The sequence below is a fragment of the Psilocybe cubensis genome, chromosome 4, assembly GCF_017499595.1.
Source record: "Psilocybe cubensis strain MGC-MH-2018 chromosome 4, whole genome shotgun sequence".
Lineage (NCBI taxonomy): Eukaryota > Fungi > Basidiomycota > Agaricomycetes > Agaricales > Agrocybaceae > Psilocybe > Psilocybe cubensis.
Genome location: NC_063002.1, coordinates 2,307,317 through 2,327,546, shown reverse-complemented (window position 1 = coordinate 2,327,546; position 20,230 = coordinate 2,307,317). Strand labels below are relative to the sequence as shown.

At 46.0% G+C, this 20,230-nt stretch overlaps 9 protein-coding genes across 9 annotated transcripts; 5 read left to right on the top strand and 4 right to left on the bottom strand.

Annotated features, from left to right (window-relative positions):
• Window positions 1-586: 586 nt before the first annotated feature.
• On the bottom strand, window positions 587-2,959 carry JR316_0004947 (Serine/threonine-protein kinase srk1; the record flags this gene model as incomplete). The annotated part of the gene is made up of 8 exons (XM_047890711.1): window positions 587-1,326; window positions 1,393-1,935; window positions 1,989-2,081; window positions 2,141-2,159; window positions 2,404-2,441; window positions 2,497-2,555; window positions 2,605-2,881; window positions 2,929-2,959. The coding sequence occupies 8 exons, from the start codon at window positions 2,957-2,959 to the stop codon at window positions 587-589; spliced, it is 1,800 nt and encodes a 599-aa protein (XP_047750472.1).
• Window positions 2,960-3,279: 320 nt separating this feature from the next.
• JR316_0004946 (U4/U6 small nuclear ribonucleoprotein Prp31) lies at window positions 3,280-5,454 on the top strand (the record flags this gene model as incomplete). Its single annotated transcript, XM_047890710.1, has 10 exons — window positions 3,280-3,636; window positions 3,687-3,827; window positions 3,879-3,980; window positions 4,037-4,201; window positions 4,254-4,394; window positions 4,448-4,637; window positions 4,696-4,828; window positions 4,916-5,091; window positions 5,172-5,285; window positions 5,348-5,454. 10 exons carry the CDS (start codon window positions 3,280-3,282, stop codon window positions 5,452-5,454), a joined length of 1,626 nt encoding a protein of 541 aa, XP_047750471.1.
• Window positions 5,455-5,814: 360 nt separating this feature from the next.
• JR316_0004945 (iron-binding protein) lies at window positions 5,815-6,623 on the bottom strand (the record flags this gene model as incomplete). The annotated part of the gene is made up of 4 exons (XM_047890709.1): window positions 5,815-5,972; window positions 6,032-6,246; window positions 6,370-6,428; window positions 6,492-6,623. 4 exons carry the CDS (start codon window positions 6,621-6,623, stop codon window positions 5,815-5,817), a joined length of 564 nt encoding a protein of 187 aa, XP_047750470.1.
• A 224-nt stretch (window positions 6,624-6,847) lies between these two features.
• JR316_0004944 (Transcription initiation factor TFIID subunit 9) lies at window positions 6,848-7,687 on the top strand (the record flags this gene model as incomplete). Its single annotated transcript, XM_047890708.1, has 2 exons — window positions 6,848-7,111; window positions 7,172-7,687. The coding sequence occupies 2 exons, from the start codon at window positions 6,848-6,850 to the stop codon at window positions 7,685-7,687; spliced, it is 780 nt and encodes a 259-aa protein (XP_047750469.1).
• Window positions 7,688-7,817: 130 nt separating this feature from the next.
• Window positions 7,818-9,576, bottom strand: JR316_0004943 (Guanine nucleotide-exchange factor SEC12; the record flags this gene model as incomplete). Its single annotated transcript, XM_047890707.1, has 11 exons — window positions 7,818-7,909; window positions 7,960-8,098; window positions 8,150-8,222; window positions 8,286-8,462; window positions 8,523-8,731; window positions 8,784-8,876; window positions 8,928-8,984; window positions 9,035-9,095; window positions 9,149-9,243; window positions 9,293-9,394; window positions 9,448-9,576. The coding sequence occupies 11 exons, from the start codon at window positions 9,574-9,576 to the stop codon at window positions 7,818-7,820; spliced, it is 1,227 nt and encodes a 408-aa protein (XP_047750468.1).
• Window positions 9,577-9,956: 380 nt separating this feature from the next.
• JR316_0004942 (putative magnesium transporter NIPA1) lies at window positions 9,957-12,213 on the top strand (the record flags this gene model as incomplete). Its single annotated transcript, XM_047890706.1, has 9 exons — window positions 9,957-10,209; window positions 10,259-10,649; window positions 10,704-10,797; window positions 10,862-10,921; window positions 10,973-11,207; window positions 11,258-11,355; window positions 11,402-11,470; window positions 11,530-11,913; window positions 11,962-12,213. The coding sequence occupies 9 exons, from the start codon at window positions 9,957-9,959 to the stop codon at window positions 12,211-12,213; spliced, it is 1,836 nt and encodes a 611-aa protein (XP_047750467.1).
• A 1,552-nt stretch (window positions 12,214-13,765) lies between these two features.
• Window positions 13,766-15,597, top strand: JR316_0004941 (Cytochrome P450 monooxygenase; the record flags this gene model as incomplete). Its single annotated transcript, XM_047890705.1, has 8 exons — window positions 13,766-13,910; window positions 13,975-14,003; window positions 14,055-14,264; window positions 14,317-14,943; window positions 15,002-15,112; window positions 15,166-15,326; window positions 15,384-15,458; window positions 15,510-15,597. 8 exons carry the CDS (start codon window positions 13,766-13,768, stop codon window positions 15,595-15,597), a joined length of 1,446 nt encoding a protein of 481 aa, XP_047750466.1.
• A 54-nt stretch (window positions 15,598-15,651) lies between these two features.
• On the bottom strand, window positions 15,652-17,031 carry JR316_0004940 (Unsaturated rhamnogalacturonyl hydrolase YesR; the record flags this gene model as incomplete). Its single annotated transcript, XM_047890704.1, has 7 exons — window positions 15,652-16,068; window positions 16,126-16,160; window positions 16,214-16,257; window positions 16,314-16,591; window positions 16,648-16,751; window positions 16,799-16,814; window positions 16,873-17,031. The coding sequence occupies 7 exons, from the start codon at window positions 17,029-17,031 to the stop codon at window positions 15,652-15,654; spliced, it is 1,053 nt and encodes a 350-aa protein (XP_047750465.1).
• Window positions 17,032-17,368: 337 nt separating this feature from the next.
• Window positions 17,369-20,072, top strand: JR316_0004939 (putative transporter; the record flags this gene model as incomplete). Its single annotated transcript, XM_047890703.1, has 20 exons — window positions 17,369-17,450; window positions 17,502-17,617; window positions 17,714-17,781; window positions 17,840-17,922; window positions 17,980-17,992; window positions 18,047-18,115; window positions 18,163-18,285; window positions 18,344-18,497; window positions 18,551-18,706; window positions 18,788-18,800; window positions 18,853-18,962; window positions 19,015-19,057; window positions 19,106-19,182; window positions 19,235-19,277; window positions 19,331-19,379; window positions 19,425-19,491; window positions 19,606-19,681; window positions 19,736-19,911; window positions 19,962-20,022; window positions 20,059-20,072. The coding sequence occupies 20 exons, from the start codon at window positions 17,369-17,371 to the stop codon at window positions 20,070-20,072; spliced, it is 1,593 nt and encodes a 530-aa protein (XP_047750464.1).
• Window positions 20,073-20,230: the final 158 nt, after the last annotated feature.

Sequence of the window (20,230 nt, the reverse complement as noted above, 5' to 3'; positions counted from 1 at the left end):
GAATTGCACCGGTATGTGGGGTAATGAGTGAGGATGTCAATTTTACGTACTCGGAGGATTCCACCGCAGAATAGTATACCCTCGATGGGGAGAAAGCCCGTTGAACTGGCGCATAGAAAACTTGGAAGGGTAGATCAGAATAACCAACCAAAAACCCTTACGGTGATGAAAGCAAAAACGTTCTACTAAAAAAAAGGAAATTGGAAACCAGTGTGCAGGCGTGCATTGCTCTCGTGTAATATTCTACAACATGCGCGTTGTCCGTCTGTGTTATATGCAACATGAATGCCCAGTCAAGTACAATGAAAGGAAAAAAATAAAGATAAAGAAGAGTTGAGCGTCGAAAATAGCCAAAGGACCGAACAGAATGTCAGAAAAAATGTTCAGTAGGGATATATGCAGATTACACAGTATGGTGTATGTAAAACAAAGAACCGAAACGAAAAGGATGATACATAAGACGGAATACAAAGGAAAGATGCCAGACCAAATGCAAGGGCGATAGTGTACAATAGGGATGTGTGCAGATGGAACGTCGTCACCCACTGATGACGTTGGGGGTTAAAAACGCATCCGACGTTTTAATCTATAGATGCATGGGGCTCCCGGCTCGTTCATCGTTCACGTGCAAACCCTCCATCTTCAAAGGGCTCGACACCCCAACTGCACGTTTACCCCTGCGTCCGAGAAGAGTGGCACCGTCCAAATCCAACTCGAATCCTTTATGGGCAGCTCTTGACCGTCCAGGTGTTCGAGTTTTACTTTGGGTAGGATCAGGCTGGCCCGCGCCTGCAGCGGTGATAACCCTGCCTCGGCCGCCTTGGTCCCTCTGACCAGCTCGTCCTTCCATAACAGATGCATGAGGGATATGGGCCTGCTGACCTTCCGCCGCGTTTTGTTGGTATCGGCGTTGCGCCGCCTCGTCGTCACTCGTCTCTTCGCTGCCATATTCCGTTTCCTCTTCGTCGTCCTCGTTCAAGTTGGTTAAGAATCCACGAGTACCTGCACCGCCGCGGCCATTATACTTTCGTCTCCTGGCACCCTCTTCCTCCATCCGGTGTACCGCATAGGTAATATCAAAGGCCTCTTTGAGCGTGGCGATTCCAGGACTGCGTCCCTCGTGTATGCGACCACCCCTGGCTGCCGACAAAAGCGGAGAATCGAGTGGCTGATTTGAAAGTGGATCCTTAAGATTTCCGTACGTATATGGGGTGGCGGGAGGAGCTGGGGCTGGGGCTGCGTTGCACCATGGGTGATTTAGGAACTCGTCGATCGTATAACGCTGTGCAGGGTCTACGCATAGTAGATGGCTTATAAGATCCTTAGCTGGATCAAGTAGTATAAGTGAGTAAAAGTGATACATTAGGAGGAAATAAGCCGATGGATTCGTACCAGAATGACTGATATCATCCCACCAGGGACTAAGGAAAGTATAATAACCCCTCGCGACCTTTTCGGTAAGAACATTTATGCTCTCATCGTAGAAAGGGGGGAAACCACAAAGAAGGGTATACAGAACGCAGCCGAGGGCCCACATATCGACGCTTTTGCTGTATCGTTCATCTTTAACAATTTCCGGGGCAGTATAACCAACGGTTCCGCATGGGGTCATGGTCTCCTCGTTCCAGACGACTTTACTGAGACCAAAATCGGCGATTTTAACGCGGCCAATGCCGCCGCCACCCACGCCGGGAATGAACTCGCCCTCGTCCTCCTTTTCTTCGTCATAGGGACGATGTATAGGATTTTTTGACGGGATGATGGGAATTCTTTCGAACAGAAGGTTTTCTGGCTTGATGTCTCGATGCACGACACCACGTTCTTCATGTAGGTACCTAATACCACGAGCTACCTGCAAAATGACATGACGAGCAAGGTTCTCGCTGAAATAGGTAAGCTTGACGATCTGGTGGAAAAGTTCTCCTCCTTCCATCACTTGAAAAAAAGATTAGATAAGATGGAGGCTTGGCCAAAGGCAAAACACTTACACTCCATGACGAGGTAATAATATTCCTCTGACTCGGAGAAAGAGTAAAGTTTTACGATCGAGGGATGAGAAGTTCCCCGAATAATCTGGACCTCTTTAAGGCGAAAATCAGTGGTTGTTTTAAAATAACGGAAAAAACACATCAAGACCAACCCTTGAGAATATTTGCACGCTATGGTAAGGGATGGAGGTCAGAACACAAAGCGGAGACCTGAGAGGGGAATGAAGATAAAACGGCACCTCTGTAACGCGGGGCTTCTTCTTGAACTGAGGATTCAAGTGTTTATCACCTGCCTAATGTTCAAGAAAGAAAGGACGCGCGCAAGAAGGCCAAATGGAACGAAAATCAAGTGTAAGTATACATAAAACAAATAAAAAGAGAAAGAAGGCAAGGAAAAATGGAGCACGGCACGTACCTGGGAGGAATTAAGCTCATACTTGCGGACGACCTTGACTGGAGGCAATAAGGTGAGGATAGAACGAGTGCTAAATTGAGCAAGTGGACTCACTGGCGACCTTTTTGCCAGAGGTGAGGTCGACGGCACGATAGACATTGGAAAAGGCGCCGCTGGGCAGCTGATCAGGATATGTCGGGGAATGATGGACGGGTGACGTACTCTCCCATCTTGTCCTCAAGCCTGAAATTCTCGAGGCCCTTGTAGGAGGGCATCTTTGCCTTTGCCTTGCGCTCCTCATCGACGATTTGCTCTGCTACCTCTCTCGCTGGGGGCGACATTGGCTTTGACTGGTTGTCTGGATGGTGGTTGTTGTGGACGTTGTGACGTAAGCCACGTGAGTTGTCAGTGTCTTCTGGACTCGGATCTGGGGGAACTTGGGAGATGTGGTTGTCGTGTTTAGCGACTTCAGCGTGGTGCTTTCCATGGCGGATAAGACCTGGGAGGGTCAGCGAGGAAGAGAAAAAGAAAAGAGCGGGGGCGTACTTTTGAAGGCGTGGATGACACCGGGGGGCATTGTTGGGGGAGGATGGGGAGAAATCGTCGTAAAATTCTAGTTATCAGTCCCGCCTTGGATCAATGACGCAACATGACAAATCCGTCGACGTCATCACCCCTTCAGGTCCTCTGCGCTCCATACCTAGCATCATAATCATAGCCAATGGAGAGTCAGTCTTCTTTGCTGTATTACTGTTACTATGTAGTATAGCAATAGTAATGGTAATAGTAACACACAACTTGTCGCCTCCTCGCCCCTGACTTTCCAATTTCAGCTATTCCCACGGTCACTCTCTTTCTGTCCACCGCGCCGACGCACTTCAACTCAAAACCACATCCATGAGCGGACTCGCAGACGAACTCCTCGCCGATCTCGAAGGCTTCTCTGGCGGAGAGGAAGAGGAAGAGGAGCAGCAGAATGTCCCCTCGCCTCTCGCCTCCTCCTCAAATGGTCTCAAGCGCAAAGCAGCAGGCGATGGCGACGAGGACATGTCAGACGATGATGCCGACGACGACTCCCCCAAATGCCCCGATGGAAAGCCCATAGAGGTCGGTGGCCTCGTTCTCGAGGGAGGAATAAAGCCTGCCGAAGAACTCGATGCAGAGGATGTTCAGCGCATGGAGCTCGGAGGCATCGAGGATGTTAGCAAGATTGCCAAGCTCGAGGGCAGCAAGCGTATGAACGATATCCTCAAGGTCCGTTCGTTTTCTCTATAGAAACCACTGCTGACTTACGATATCCACAGGATATTGACAAGTACCAAGCAAACCCAACTCCCAATGCTCAAATGGCCCTCCCTGCTCATTTAAATCCAGAATATAATGTCATTGTCCAGGCAAACAATCTTTCCGTCGATGTCGATAACGAAATTCTCGTCGTGCACAAGGTCAGTCCCATCACTATCTACTCTTCGACTTTCACCCATTTCTTCATCCAGTTCATCCGCGACCATTATGCCCCTCGCTTCCCAGAACTTGAGCAGCTCGTCACAGATCCGGCCATGTACATACGCTCCGTACGCGCTCTGGCCAACGTCGAGGTGCGCCCCTTCATGCCTTCTTTTGCACGCATGCGTATCTCATTTTTTCACTACAGGAGCTCGCGAAAGCCGATCTTCAAGGTGTCCTTCCTCCCGCTATCATCATGAGTGTTGCCGTCACATCAACAACCACTTCGGGAAAACAACTTTCCGACGCAGAATGGGGTGCTGTCCAGCGGGCATGCGATCTTGCAGACAGACTAGAAGAAGCCCGTAAAAAGGTACGTGCCTTTCATAATGTCTCTCTGAAAGCACATCCTTATGATTTTTTAGATTTTCATGTATGTCAGTTCACGAATGAATGTACTTGCACCCAATCTGTCAGCTATTGTTGGAACTACCACAGCTGCCAAACTGCTCGGAGTCGCCGGTGGACTCGCGGGTCTCGCCAAAATGCCAGCCTGCAATGCTCATGTACGTGTCGATGACCTTGTCTTTGTTTCACGACTTTGATAGTCTTTCGACAGCTTCTTGGTGCCCAAAGAAAAATTACTGCTGGATTTTCAACGGCCACCCAAAAACGACATACAGGATTTATTTTCCAGTCTGAAATCGTTACGCAGACGCCTCCAGAGTATCAACTCAAAATTCAACGTACAGTCGGTGCTAAATGCGTTCTCGCTGCCCGTATGGACTTGGAGAGGTCTCGGAGAGATGGTATGTCTGTTTACACTATCCAAGATATTAAGTTAGATTTTGAACTCTCATTGATCAGGTTCATTCGGCGAGTCGCTTCGTGACAAAATCGAAAAGCATATCGACAGATTAGCTGCACCCCCACCTTCAAAAGTCACCAAAGCACTACCTATTCCTGGAGACGGACCGAAAAAGCGTCGTGGTGGAAAACGGTAAGTGACGCCTTCTCATGTTCTTGAGAATGAAAATTATTTTTGATTCCGGTTTGCTGATAACATGTGCCTCTTGTGCTTGTTTAGAGCTCGCAAGGCGAAAGAGGCCTATGCTCAAACTGAACTGCGGAAGTTGCAAAATCGTATGGCGTTCGGCGAGGCCGAGGAGGAGGTTGGTGCCTTTGATCAGACAAAGGGTCTTGGTATGATGGGTTCAAGTATGGGCAAAATTAGAGCAGGGCTTGGAGAAGCCAAAAGTCGAGGTGAGCATCTTGGGCTCCTCTCTACTCTCAAGAAACGTCTTTCTTCGCGTCCTTGCACTGACGAATGAAATATTTACCAGCGAAAATGTCAAAGGCAAACAAACTGCGCACGGCTGCTATCACCCGGTCTGCCCAGTCCTCTCAATCGCAGACTTCAGGTACCGCGACATCTTTGAGCGTCACACCCGCACAAGGTTGGTGTTTTTGTTTTTCACGTTTGGTTCTATATCTGCTCACGACATTCCCATGGGGTTAGGTTTCGAGTTGACCAACCGCAGCAAGCAGCTCCAGCGAGTGAAGGAAGCAAACGAGAGGTGGTTCAGCGGTGGCACTTTCTCCTTTGTTGGTCAGAAAGGTACTTGATTCGTTCACTATGTATTTATTCCATCGGTTTTTTTTTGCTATACTGCTTTTCAACCATCATCGGCCGAGTTAATACCACTTCGTTGCATGTGTTTTTGACTGAATGCAAGGTTGCGAACTTGCGACCGATATCCGTCCAGTTCATCTTACAGCAGAAGAAAAGGGTAACAGTCAAAATCTAGTATTTTCTTGTTTCAACAAATGTGTATGGGACAAGAAAAGTTGGTCATGGTATGCATAGAACTATAGTACAGATGGTTAATAAAAATGAAGACTAGGTACTGAGAATGTGAATATAACGGTAATTTTCATGCGACAACAAGGAGTAAAACAAACAAGCAAGGGGTAGAGAGATACAAATCAGGCTTGCTGATGCGTAGCATTGGTTTCGCCCGTCGGAGAGTTTTGGGAGACATCAATGAAGCCGGCTTGCGTCGTCTTCGCTTTGCCGTCAGCAAGTTTAGCACGCTTCGAGCGATAATCCCGAATGGCCGAACGGATGGCATCCTCAGCCAACACTGAGTAGAACGCAATTCAGTAAACAACGCAGGAAAGACCGAGGGTGTAAGATGCATACTTGAGCAATGTAGCTTTACGGGGGGCAGGCACAATTCCTTGGCAATTTCGGTGTTCTTGATTTTGCCAGCATCGTCAAGAGAAAGGCCCATGACGCGCTCGGTCATATACGAGCTGGCAGCAATGGCGCTGCCACACCCAAAGGTCTTGAACTTGACGTCCGAGATGATCCCGTCGTCGTCGACGCGAATCTGCAGCTTCATCACATCGCCGCACCTGTGAAAAAAAAAAATCCCGGTTAGCTCCGCATTGATCAATGCAACAGGGGGGCCAATGGCGAGGACGGCCGTCAGCCACTCGCGTAGGCAAGACATTGGGAAGAGAAAGGGTGAGACTTACGCAGGCGCGCCAACAAGGCCTGTTCCAACGTCGTGGTCATTTTTGGGGAGAGAGCCCACCTGTGCATGTTGTTATCAGATAAACGGGTCGGTCCAGACTTTTCGGAGAGAGACCAGACGTACGTTTCTAGGCTTTTCATAGTGAGAAATGACCTTTTCGTGGTAGCCACGGGCAGCAATTGGCCTGACGGCGGCCCTGGAAACGATAGGGCGGGACAGAGAGCGGACAGAGTTGGAGATGGCTGAGCGGAACATGGTCGATGGGTGTAAAGGACTGAGGAGGGACCAGTGTGGAGACGGCCTGGCTTTGTCATTCAATTGGTGTCCCACCGGCCAGTCACATGCTCCCACCATCCTCATTGGTCCGCAGCAAATCGAGCCAATCAGCACACGCAAGCCTCCCATTGGCTGAGGCCCTTGCCAAACACATGTCATCAACGCAATTCTGAGCGCGTCTCGGTCATTGGAGCAGAACAACCATGTCTCGTCCAGCGGACAATCTCCCAGCCACTGCCCGGGCAATCGCATTAATACTCTCCTCTGCGCCCTCGGTGCAGGATGTACAGCCAGGCGTCTTGCACCAGCTCCTCGAGTTCTCCCATAGGTACACAACCCAGGTCCTGACCGACGCGAGTGTCTACGCCGAACACGCCAACCGCGCAGGCAAGATCGAGATGGACGATGTAACCCTTGCCGTCCAAGCTCGTGTCGGCTGGGAGTTCGGCGGACGCGTGCCCAAAGAGGTCAGTCGGCAACATATACCGAGTAGATTTTCTGTCTCAATTTGAATATGACATCACCAGTACATATTGTCGCTCGCCGCGGAAGTCAATGCGCAACCCCTTCCCGCTGTCCCAGAAGTCTTCGGTCTCCGTCTTCCTCCGGCGTCGGAGTGTCTGGCCTCGGTCGACTTTGACTTGATCCCCAACAAACCACCCCCCGGCGTCAAACTCTATGACGAAGAGATCGAGGAAATTGAAGAGTCAGAATCAGAGGAGGAAGAGGAGGAAGATACAGATATGGTACCAGCTCCTATCGAACGCCAACCGTCACAGGATCAGCCTATGAGAGAAGAGGCACCCTTCCCTATCAGTGCGATAGCCACTCCGGCCGATGTTGATATGCTTGGAACACCCTCAGGTATGCGTATGGACCAGGACGAGGGCAGCGACGCTGCTGAAGAAGAAGAAGACGGGTTGTTCGCCGGAGGCGACGATGAAGACGAAGAGAGTGATGGGATGGAGGAGGTATCAACATCTCTGGTAGAACCTTCTAACGGCGTGAAAAGAAAACTTGTTGAAGAAGACGACTACGACTAATCCCCTATTATGTATTTGGTACGTCGTATTATACCTGGCACTTGATTAGGTGCCTTCTTTATTGTACTATACACAGCATATTGATTCTATATAAACATATATCCTTGTAAAAGTATAACAGTGTTACAAGTTACAGACCAATACCACCAGGGAATTGTCTGGCTGCTACCGCAAGCAGCAAAACCAAAATTGTTAAAAGAATGATCACGATGGTGGTGAGAGCTAAAGCACAATCGTTAGTGAGTTTACGAAAACAAAAACAAAACTCGTACAGGAACCAGTAGCATCGCTTGGTATAGATACAATTCGAATTGAATTATCCGGGCTTCCAGAAATAAGCAGAGTGGAATCTAAATTGAATTTGACAATTGTTGGGGGGAATTCGTGAGCCTTCAAAATAGAAGCAAAGGGCTATAGGAAACCAGATGTTAGCAAATTCAAGTATTAAGAGCAATGACATACACTGAGGCTTTTTGCGTCCAACAATCCTACTGTCAAGTCAGAGAACCCATATCCTATAAAGCGGCCATCGGGACTATATTATGTTCACGATTGATCAGTCCAACGAATTCAAAATACGACGTCTTTGACTTTTTACCTCAAGTCCATACAAGTAAGCCCACCATCCCCGACCTTTCGTATTTTTTCCAACACCCATGAACTAGTGTTCCATTTGCAGATAAAAGATTGGCGGTTCAAACTTTTAGTTTTGCGAGATCTAGGAGGTACGACATTGATGACTGTATACATTGTCTTGTCGTCCGTAGGGTGGTATCTATCATATTCAATTGTGAGATGCGGAAATTAAAACATTTGGGTTGCTGCAAAGGCCTACCTGCCGGCGCGGAACGTGCTCCCTTCACCCGTTGATGGCGGTACATCAACAGTCTTTTGTAATTCCAAAGACGAAAGCTTTTCATTAGTTTCGCTGGCAGTGGCTTTGCTTTTTTTCTTGGACTTTTTGGGTGATGTTGTAGTAGAGGATTTGGGCACAGTTGTTGGTAGGCCATAGACCAAGAGGTTATGTGTAGTTGTGATTACCAACTAGCAAGACAGTTAGCCTGATCAAAAAATAGTATCCAAGAACGGCACGAACGTTGTTTTTGGAGAACGTAGCATCATATATGTCCCTCTCAACGTGAATGGTCTCAACGACTGGTTCCAAAGATGGGAAAGAAAGAAGAGTTAACTATAGGAAGGTGTTAATTCATTATCAAAGAGGTTATAAACAGTCACGAACGTCGTTTGAACCAGCAATAGCCAGCAGGGTTCCATCTGGTGACAACACCGTCACTTTCTGGAATCTTAATTAGTATGAAATTGAAGAGCAAATGAAAAAAATTCAACTTGAAAATCGTCCTTGTCTGGGACAACGGGTATAGTATTCGTGGTAGTCAGCGGCTTGATTCTAGAATCACATATGAATGTTTATCCATTAACCAAGGGAAGTGAATGACACACTTCGCTGCAGCAACGCTGAATGTCCGGCAATGCTCGTTCTCGCCTTTCAAAAGCTTTTCTTCTACGCTGTTAACGCCGCAAACAATGGTCGCAGTCTGTAGTCGGTGTAAACAGATATGACTTTGCATAACTATAACAACTCACCTTTTGGTGGACGGCCATGCTCATAGGGGCGTCTTCGCCTTTCTCTAATTCATATTCATCCTTGAGTTCAATGGAGCGGTCATCGCTAACATTGTAAAGACGCTGGATGCACAAATTTAACTGAAGACAGTATATCTGCGAAGAGTCCCACTGACAAGTTTATTCTTAATACCACTTCGGGAAGCACCTCCTCCGCCTCCCAAAACCAGTTCCGTTGGCGACAAGAAAGCACATGAATACACTGGAAACGCCGGAAGAGGGTGTTGTGTGTGTTTGGGGCGCATAGCGGATGAACCGGGAGGTGTAATACTTGCTAAACCGCTCGCGCTGTTTAGTTGCCAGTAACAGTTCAGGAGAGTGACGTGCAATTCACGCGACAACGCGTGGGCAAGTAAGTAACGCTTCGTCATGTGACGTGACGTTTACGGTTTCACTGCCCAGTCGCACGTTCAACCACTCGGCTGATTGATTTTAGTCTTCTAATTCGAGACAGAGTTGATGGGCTCCGCGAGCGATATCATAGTGTAATTTCAAACTGTATCATCGTTTTTCTCCTTTCTCTCCTTCTTTCTGCAGAGGTCCACATATGACGGTCAACAGGACCGTCTGAATTGTCCTGCCTCCATCAGCCTTCGAAATCAAGTTGCTACTAGGCCCTCTTGCTATGATTGTAGACCCCTCTGCATATGGCACCGTGTACTCCACGAGGAACCTAGCCGAACCTGGTCCTTCTACTCTCCCTGTCTTTCGAGCAATGGACGACCTCCCGTCGATTACTACGCAGACTTTGATTGGAATCATAGTTGCGATCTCTGGAAATGTTCTCATTTCTCTTGCATTGAATCTGCAAAAACTGGCTCATATGAGGGTGGAGAAGAAGAAGAAATTGGCTGGTGATTCAACAAATGGCAAAAATCGTAAGCAAGTACAATGGTGTTTGAGGATTACTACTGTACATATTTGTAGATGATACAAGCCCTGATGAAAATGGTGGAGTCGTCGCGGCTGGCACGCATAATATACCTGAAGAAGAGGACGTTTTTTCTGACAGTCCAACGCCCACAGAGCGCCAGCCTCTGATAGCCTTTCCAGAGCCTATAATCCGAGACTATGGGTCCGAAGCATCAGGAAGTCCCAAAATACTAGCGTCGAAAGTCAAACGGCCCTTCGTTTCTCGCTTCAATCCACTCCGCATCCGAAATAAAGTGTCACAGGCCAAGTATATTCCTGTTGAAATAATGACCGAAGATGCTGCCCTACACGGTCTTCCTTCGAGGAATTCGAATGGGTTGAAAAGACAAGGTAGTTCAGATTCTGTGAATAAGAACGAAGGCGATTACTTGAAATCTAAATTATGGTCAGCGTTGATGATTTTTTTTGCTTTTATAAATTCTAACCTCATTTGCATAAGGTGGCTCGGATTTTTACTCATGAACGTTGGAGAATTGGGAAACTTTATCTCCTACGCCTTTGCACCCGCTTCAGTAGTAGCTCCTCTTGGTACAGTGCGTTCGCCTTGTTTCACATCGACTATCAGTTATGGTTAATAACTGGTATCGGTTATAACAGTTTGCTCTTATGGCTAATTGCTTCTTTGCCCCGTTACTGCTCGGTGAATACTTTCGAAAGGTAACTCGTTGTCGAATATATCAGTTTTTCTCTAAAACGGCGCTTTTGCAGCGAGATCTTTTGGGAGTAGGGATTGCCATAATCGGTGCAGTAACGGTTGTTCTGGCTTCGAATGCATCGGACAGACGATTAGATCCGGATGCACTCTTGACTGCCATTCTTCAAACACCTTTCGTCATCTATGCATGTATTTATACTGCAGGCGCCATTATCCTTGCTACTTTTTCCGAGGGAATAGTCGGACAGACATGGGTTTTCGTTGATGTTGGACTTTGTGCTCTATTTGGTAAGCTTTCCTCCCCTTTATCAAGAAAAATTTACTCAACAGGTTGTAAGGCGGATTTACTGTGCTTTCGACCAAGGCTATATCGACATTGCTGACCCTGCGAGGGTTTGAAATCTTCCGTGAATGGATAACTTATCCTCTGATAGCAGTATGCATCGAAAATTATTATTCTGTAATTGGTTAACATTGTTCAGGTGCTTATGTTCACCGGAATTGGGCAAATACGATATCTCAACAGGGCGCTTATGCGCTTTGACAGTAAAGTATGTCAACAACAGCACAGCTTCTTACACTATATCTGAATACATTCGTAAATTCTTAGGTCGTCATACCCATCCAATTTGTTCTTTTCACACTCTCCGCTATCACTGGATCTGCAATCCTGTACGGCGATTTTCAAAAAGCAAAGTTTCATGAAGTTGTTACCTTCCTGTATGGGTGTGCTGCCACATTTGCGGGTGTGTTTATTATAGCCTGGACCCCAAAAAATTCCGGGCAGAATGACGGTCAAGTGATTGGAAGCTCAGCGAACTCTATTAACGACGGTGAAGCTCCCAACGTTTCAGATGGTGATCAGTTGGGTCTAGGGACTGTGGGCAGAAGGAGCCGCGCTACTCTGGTTCTCCCAAGCGGCGTGACTGGTCCGAAAGACACCCCATCTCTAGGCCGCAAGCGTAGTGCAGTCATGGGAATTTCACCAGCACAGGTAATAATCATCCTTACGAACCATGGCTCCTTTTAATCTTTTTGATAGCATCTTTTGCTTGTCCATACCCCTCCAAGATCCATTCCCTCGCGTACCAACGCAGATTTTGACGTTGAACGAGACGGAACTTCCCCGGATTACACCGGAAGGCGAAGGACGATGAGTTGGTACGGATATGAAGGGACACAGGAGAGTCGAGATAGGGGGACAAGAGAAAGTAGTCTTGTTGGGAGGTTAAATAATGACATTCGCGTAGGAAGTTTGGAGGAGCGATCTAGGAAATTGCCTGGTCATCTATGATCTACAAATCTAACGGTCTATAGTATCGGACCTCAATATGTGTATGCATACTATTCGAATACGTTGACCCCCGTAATATCTACAATACTGTTAATTGGTTTAATAATCGAACTTTCGAAATTTTGTGTATCGACTAGCAACTCGCGACCGCCGACACCCGTGTAATTGCGGGCGATTGATGTGGGCGTGACCTTGGGTTCGATTCGTTCATGACGCGTTCAGCCCGCTTCCCGCCCCTTGTTACTTCCCCATCACCATTACTGCAATTTATTTCGTCGTTCAAGAACCTGGTTTCGTAGTGTGGCTCGTACACACTTTCCAGCAATGGTCGAATACCTTCTGCTGAATGCTCTACTGTCCAAGTCTCGGAGCTACACCTTCCAGAATCCAGGTCGTTAAGGATTGCAACGTCGCGATGTTCGCAATTTGGGTATGCATTTGACTCCTATGTGGGGTGATCGTGTCTATGTGATTTCTTACACCGCTTATCTACCCTCTGAAGGATTTATGCGCGAAAAGAGCGCACTGATACAATGGCATTGTTTGACCCCTGGCAGCGTCGAGCGACATTGCATTGAGTTGTTAAATCTTTAGGCCCCAACCGATCTGACAACCCATTGAATGAATTTTACAATCACTCCTTGACCTTGCCTTCGCCGAATTTTATCGATGAAAATAATGATCAAACTTTACGAGACAAAGACAAAAGATTATGCTGAGGGTTTGCCGTGTACCCGTTCTTCTTTCGTTGTCCTCCGCGGCTCCAAAAGCTGCCTGGTTTTGTTGCCAGAAGAACGTACCTGATCTCCATGCCTTCTGCTTAGTGGAAGTATTCCAGAGAAGACCGCAGATCAAAAACCGATATCGTCCCTTCAATTTTTTTTGCCTCCCTCGCGTTCTTTTGCGCCATCAAGCATCCAGAACATTAAACCATATGTGTGCCCGACGCAATATCATTTCAGATCTTTATACACGGTACCCTTGTTTATGTCTTGCTGGGATTATCCAGCCTGTGCCTTGGTTGCGCAAACGTCTCGACCACATGGTCTCTTCTACCCCACCCGTAGAGTGGCATCACTCTCCTCGCCACCAGCAGACCAGGAATATCGGTCATGATAGTTCCGCGGATAGGCCTGTCACTCAAAGCTCCATAACCTTAGACCGCCGCCGCCGCGTTCCAGCTACATCATTATTCGGCATGCAATTCTTTGTTTCGAATTTGGGCGTTAATGGCAGTCAAACCAAATCACCGGTTGGTACAAGAAGCCAGTCCACTGTATACATCCCTATCCGACCGGCCAAAAATTTCCGACGGCGATGCCAGTCACTATGATTGCGAACAAGGAATGGCGTGAACTCCTGTTTGAATTCTTCGAGCTGTCAAACGTACAGAATCCGTCGTGACCAGGTTTGCTGCAATGAAGACTATAAAACTCAAGGAGTCAAACCTTCAAAGTCACCTATCAACGCCATGCATACCTTTATATTATTCTTGATATGCCGTTCTACTTGCGCAACGCTCCTTTGCTTCTTGGTTTCTGGACTTTTCGTAATGGTTCGAAGGCTTTACTTTCATCCATTGTCCTCTTTTCCTGGTCCTCGGCTGGCCGCAGCTACGTCTTTGTATAAGACGTATTATGATATTATCAAGGGCGGCGAAATGTTAACACAAATACATCGGCTACATTCCATCTATGGTATGGCACCGCTACTTCAACTCACAGATATACTCGACGTCTAAATGAATGTATTCTGTGATAGGTTCTGTCATTCGCATTGGTCCTAATGAAGTGCGTTTCAACCTCTAACATTCGTACATCCTAACTGACATGCTCCCCCAGCTCCACTTCAACGATTTTCGCGCATATTCTGAGATCTATTCTGTTGGATCCCACCTAACGAAGGATCCAAAATTTTACAGTTGTTTCAATGCCAATGGCTCTGCTTTTGGTGCCATTGATCCCCACGTTTCCAAAACACGACGTTCATTCATGAACAAGTTTTTCTCCCGAAAGGAAGTTATAAAATTAGAGGATGTGATCCAGCAAAAAGTAAGCAAAGATATATGACGTTGGTCATCCCTATACTTATCCAACTGCTTAGGTTGATCGGCTCGTCTCCAAACTAGAAACAACATCAGGCACCACTACAGACATGTTTTTGGCCTTTCGAAGCGCAACTTTGGATATAATAACTGCGTACATGTTTGGCCACTGTCTTGATGCCATTGAATACCCCGATTTCTCCTCGCCCCTTTTGTTGAACATACAGATTGCCCTGCCCCTGTTATGGGTGATCAAATCGTTTCCATGGGTGCTGCCTATTCTATCTATTCTGCCAAAGTCAAAGTGGTGTGCGAGGAGTATATTCGAGCAGTTTCAAGCACTGCTTTTTGTACGGAATTTTCTTGTTGCGTCATTGGATCGTACTGCTCAGGAGGTCAAACTTAAAGCTCACCCCGAGCCTTCCCTATCAACTATTTGCCACCGATTATTTGACCCTATGTCCAAAGCCGGTCTGATATATCCTTCTCTGCAAGCCATCATCGACGAGAGCCTTTCGCTCCTTCAAGCTGGAAGCGACACAGTTGGTAACACTTGTACAGTTGGGACGTTCTATGTTCTCAATGACAAGGTTATTTACACACAACTCATCACCGAACTTCGCACACAATGGCCTGACAAAACGGTCCCAGTCGACCTTGCATTTTTGCAGAAGTTACCTTACCTTGTAAGTAGTTTCTTACATTGAAAGCGGTGTTTTCCTAACTAATGAGAAATAACCGTAGACTGCCGTCATAAAGGAATCTTTGCGTCTTTCTCACGGATTTGTAACACCTTTGCCGAGGATTGTAGGCCACTCAGGTGCGAAGGTTGGTGGATTCGAGATTCCCCCGAATGTAAGATTTCAACTTCAAAGCTCCGTATATGTTGAAACTCATACTTGTCAAAGACAATCGTTTCCATGAGTGTCACCTCAGTACATCTGAACGAGACCTTATTCCCTAATCCGTCTCAATTTAAACCCGAACGATGGCTTCATTCTTCTCATCTGTCTTTGGGCCGTTTTTTGGTGCCATTTTCTGCTGGACCACGCATGTGCATGGGTATGAGGTATGACCTCTTATTGTTGATTTAGCGTCGCCTAGCTCATTTCAACTTTTTTTCCAGCATGGCGTGGGCGGAGCTGTACCTCTTCTTTGGTTATTTATTCAGGAAGCTGGATATGCAGATTATAGATACAGAGTAAGTTTTGATTTCTTCTATCTATCCTTCTCTTACCGACCTATGAAATAGCATAAGCGATTTTTGCACTTACAAAGACTACTTTGTTCCTATTCACGTAGGAAGGCATTTGCGTATTCTTGTGGCTGAAGGTGGTTAAACGGCTACGTTGGCTCTACAATGTACATGGCATGGTCGGTTTATGTGAGGTTATCTACAGAAATGTTCTCAGATACTCAGTGAGAGCAAGCAAAGCCAAACTTTGACCGTATGGCATGCTTGTCAGTGGTACCTTCCTGTAGCTTTCGGCATCATTAAAAACGGGGGTCCCGAAGGATACGTTCATCAACTCCCCAGCTTCTGAAATATTGGCAATAACACCTTCTATCGCCTTTTTGGACGCCAACTCATATCGCTCTTCCCTTGAGACAAGTCTTAATCTCAAAGCTTTCAAAATACCGTATGCGAAACCTGCCGATGCGGACGCCTCCAAATATGATGTTTGGTCGTCAAGAATCGTGTGCCATAGCCCTGAGGCTTGATCTTGACAGGCAACCAAGGCATCGATTTGGGCGCGTAATGTTGAAACCAGGAACAATCGTAAGCCGTCGTCTTGAGGAAGACCCAAGAGCTGGATGAAATCAGGAATGGCGATTGTTACCCAACAGTTCCCTCTGGCCCAATGGACACGTCCGAAATGATGTCGTCCGGCGAAAGTCCACCCTGGTTGATTGGCTTGGAATCAGATCTCGTATGTCGATTTACAAAAACCTTACCGTGAAACCATAAACCTGTTTGAATATCTCTGAGATAGTGAATACTTAGAATATAGGTAAGCCAAGTAATTTCCTACCGAATCTTAACAGAGATACTCACTGGAGAAGAAACTGTCTTTTTGCCTCCTCAATATATTCATTTCTTCCAAAGACAATACCGATTTTCGTGAGTGGCAATACCGACATCATCAAAGTATCGTCCCAGAGTTGCTCCTTGTTGTCTTCTAGGTAGGTGATGTGCTGCAGGCCTCCTTCTTCTGTTCGAGGCATCTCATACATGACCCATTCTGCCCATGAATCCATGTGAACACTATAGTTGGCCAGTCGAGAGTCATGGATGTTTGCTGCTGTGAGAAGAGGTGACATCGTGTTCACATTCTCGTGTATGGTGAACATATTGTTTTGGGATATAACAGATCTTATTCTATACATACCTTTGAAGTGCCAACAGCAAAACGATCTCGGAACCAATCCAAGCATACCCGAAGTGCTCCTTGATTGCCAGTCACCTCATAAAACTGCCAAAGGCCATACAGGCCTAGTGAAATGTAAACAGATATTGATGGTCATGTCTTGATATTTTACCTATCCCGTGTGTCCACTGGGGGGAGGATAGAGGTGAGGAGGACCTGCAGATCAAATTAGATTTACATACTCACTTCCCAATCATTCCAGCCTTTGGTGTCGATGACCCTTCCATCGGAGAGGGTCAGCAAATATTCTCCTGTTGTATCCTCGATGTTGACGAGACATTTTATTAGAGCATCAATATGGTTTAACACTTGTTGTTTCAAAGGATTGGCGTTTCTTTGGGACATCTTCAGCAAAAGAACCTCATCTTCAAAGACTTTTTCCGAGTCTTTAAATCATCTGAAGGTCAGTACTGCAATCCCAACCGGCCCGCCTGTCGTGTCACTGGATCATGTCATTTCTCAATTTGTCCTTCACTTTGCTAGGCGCTCCATGAGGACAAGGATCTAAAATTAATATTTAAAACAGAATGGTACAGAGGAACAACCTTCTTGAACTCCAAACGACGCACAAACCTCACCCACCGGACCGTGTGTCAAGTGTTTGTATAAAATGATGGACTTCTGTAGCAATACACTATCACCCTGTTTGTGCGGCGCATTGTTGCTTCACAAATCACCCTAAATGGCCGCCGTCGATCAGATTGATAAATTTCCTCATGACGATGCTATATCTTCTCCAAGCATACGGAACTTTGGTGGTAGCGGTACGTCCATACTATATGCAGGCGTACGTCCAGGTTCTCATTTTTTGATAGGTATCGACGCCGAAGTAGTACAGTTTTTTGCTCAAAGCAAACTTGTTCCCCAAACTACTGTCATTAACGATGTCACAAACTCGAGGCTCAGGTGGCTCATTCATAAGCGAGTTCTCGTGAGTGAACAGATATATGAACAATTGCTGGTGTTGAATAAATCGTTGAATTCCGTGTTCTTTCAGAGTGTCATGGTCGTAACATATTGTAGGAAGAGATCACACCACAGCTTTGCTTTTCTGACCATCAGCGTCTTTTCAGTTGCCCAAACTCTGGATAAAGGGTATAAATTCATCCTTGATAATTTTGCATATGGTTCCGTTCTGATTTTATTATTTTAGAACAATCAACTTCGCATCGATTATGGGAATTCGGGAAGACACTCGATTGCAAGGGCAGCAATATGCATGGCTAACAACTTGTGGTTAGCAATTTTGTTGACATCGTTTTAAGGACCGTTTTTTCTATTTTTTCTCTTTAGTGTATATAGCGATGTGAGTTATATCTTACTTATTCTTTGGATTGTCAAAGCTCATCTCAATCCCAAGACTTCTCTGGGAGTTCCCTACCAATCGTCTAATCCAGAGATTACCTGTGGCAAAATATCTTGGTTTAAAGTATGCAAACAGTTTGACGAATTCCAAATGTTAATCATTTCCGTTAGCATTGCTGCTTGGGGTGCCGTCCTTGCATGCACAGCTGCATGCACTGATTTTACAGGTCTCATTATTGTCAGAACTTTGCTGGGTGTTTTCGAATGCGTATGCCAACCTGCTTTTGTATTTCTGTAAAATTTTTTGTCATCTACATTTTGGTACTCACACTGAACGACCGTTTTCTTTTAGTTCGACAATGTGGTACACTCGTGAGGAGCAAGCACTTGTTATTGGTGCATTTTATTCGATGAACGGCTTTCAGCAATGTGTAGGCGGCTTGATTGCATATGGAATCGCTCAAGTGCACCATGCCAGGTTAAAGAACTGGCAAATTCTATTCACGGCAGGCATCAGAGTGTAGCAGTTTTGAATTCTGACTAAGTGTTTTGTTCGCAGCTTCTTGGTTGCATCACGTTTGTGTGGGGGCTCTTTGTGCTTTGGTGGCTTCCAGACAGTCCAATGCGTGCTTCGTGTTTCTCACCTGAAGACCGACTACTTATGGCAGAGAGAGTGAGGAAAAATGATACTGGAATACAGAACAGGAAGTTTAAGGTAGCTACCTTCATTCTCGAATAATTTGTGGTCTATTATGTTCAAGCGTATTATTCATTGTCACTTACATATTTCATGTAGTTCTATCAAGCTCGTAAGTAATTAATCGATGCCTAAGTGGCGCGCCGTTATCAGTCAGACATCAGGCGAGGCGTTAAGAGATTCGACTGTTTGGGCCGTCACAATAATATCTATCACAAATGCTCTGCCAACTGGAGGATTGGGGGCATTCTCAAACATCATATTGACTGAATTTGTGAGTTCAATTGTCCAAGGATAAAGGCTTGCCACTGATAATGATTCTGAAGGGATTTACTCAGCTACAAACATACCTGTTGGCTATCGCTCAAGGTCTGTCTGTTATATCGAAATTGAGGTGGTATTCTGAGGCACCTTTAGGTGTTATTATCATGATCTTCCTTTTTAGCGCGGCTTATCTTTCCAAAAGATTCAACGAGCGTCTTATTCTTGAATTCGTACGTCATTTACACAGTGGTCGTGGCTTGTTTGCTTGACCTTCCTGACAAGATTTACACATTACCCAATGTTGCGGGAACGATTGTCTTCTTATGTAAAGGTTATTTCCAGTCGGTTTGCCACCATCTAATGATTCATTTTGACCAGGCGTTCCGACTTCTGCTAAAACGAAAGTAGGCCTTCTTTTAGCATTTTAGTAAGGGTTGTTCTATTCAATTTTCGTGAGTGCTCATCTCCGTAGTTGTACCCAAGGCTTCGGGGCTGTTGCTGTACTGAATCTTGCTGTGATGTCTGGAAATATTGGCGGAGTACGTATTAGATATCGGGGAGTCTACATGTTCTGTCCTCTGATTTTTTCTCCCTTTGTAGCGCACCAAGCAAGTTGTAGCTTCCAGTATGGTGTTCATGTAGGTTCCATGTAGGTATACTCTGACACAATCATCATTCAAGAGCTTTTGTTTAGTGCATGGGCAGTTGGAAATGCCGTTGGTCCTCAGGGTATATTCACATTCCTTCTACTTTTCATTTTAGTGGAACCAAATTGTATCATAGTTTTCCGCGACAACGACAAACCAAGATATCTCAAAGCTTTCGTGGCCCACCTGGTCGTTTATGGGGTTCAGCTTGTTACCATCTTCGTTCTTCGGGTTCATCTTATGCGGCGAAATGTACTGAAACGTCGAGAACGATACAACAGGTCGCCAGAACAAACAGGACAAGAAGTTTTGGTAAGTAGATTATTCGATCCTATATAGCAGACTATTTATTTGTGGAGTAGGATGAAAGCCTCGCCCACAAACATGCCTTTGATGACCTTACTGACCAAGAAAATCCAGAATGTAAGTTGCCTTTATTTTCCAAATGACTTGCGTTAGTTACCACCAATTAGTCCGATATGTATATTGATTTTCCAAAACTCGACAAAAATTCCTAGTAGGCATACGTATAGCATTTATACAGAATGAACAGAGAAGGACAGCAATACTAAAACAAGGACATAAGAATGCAAGGATAAAAAATCAACTCGCGGTTTACAATATCGGACGG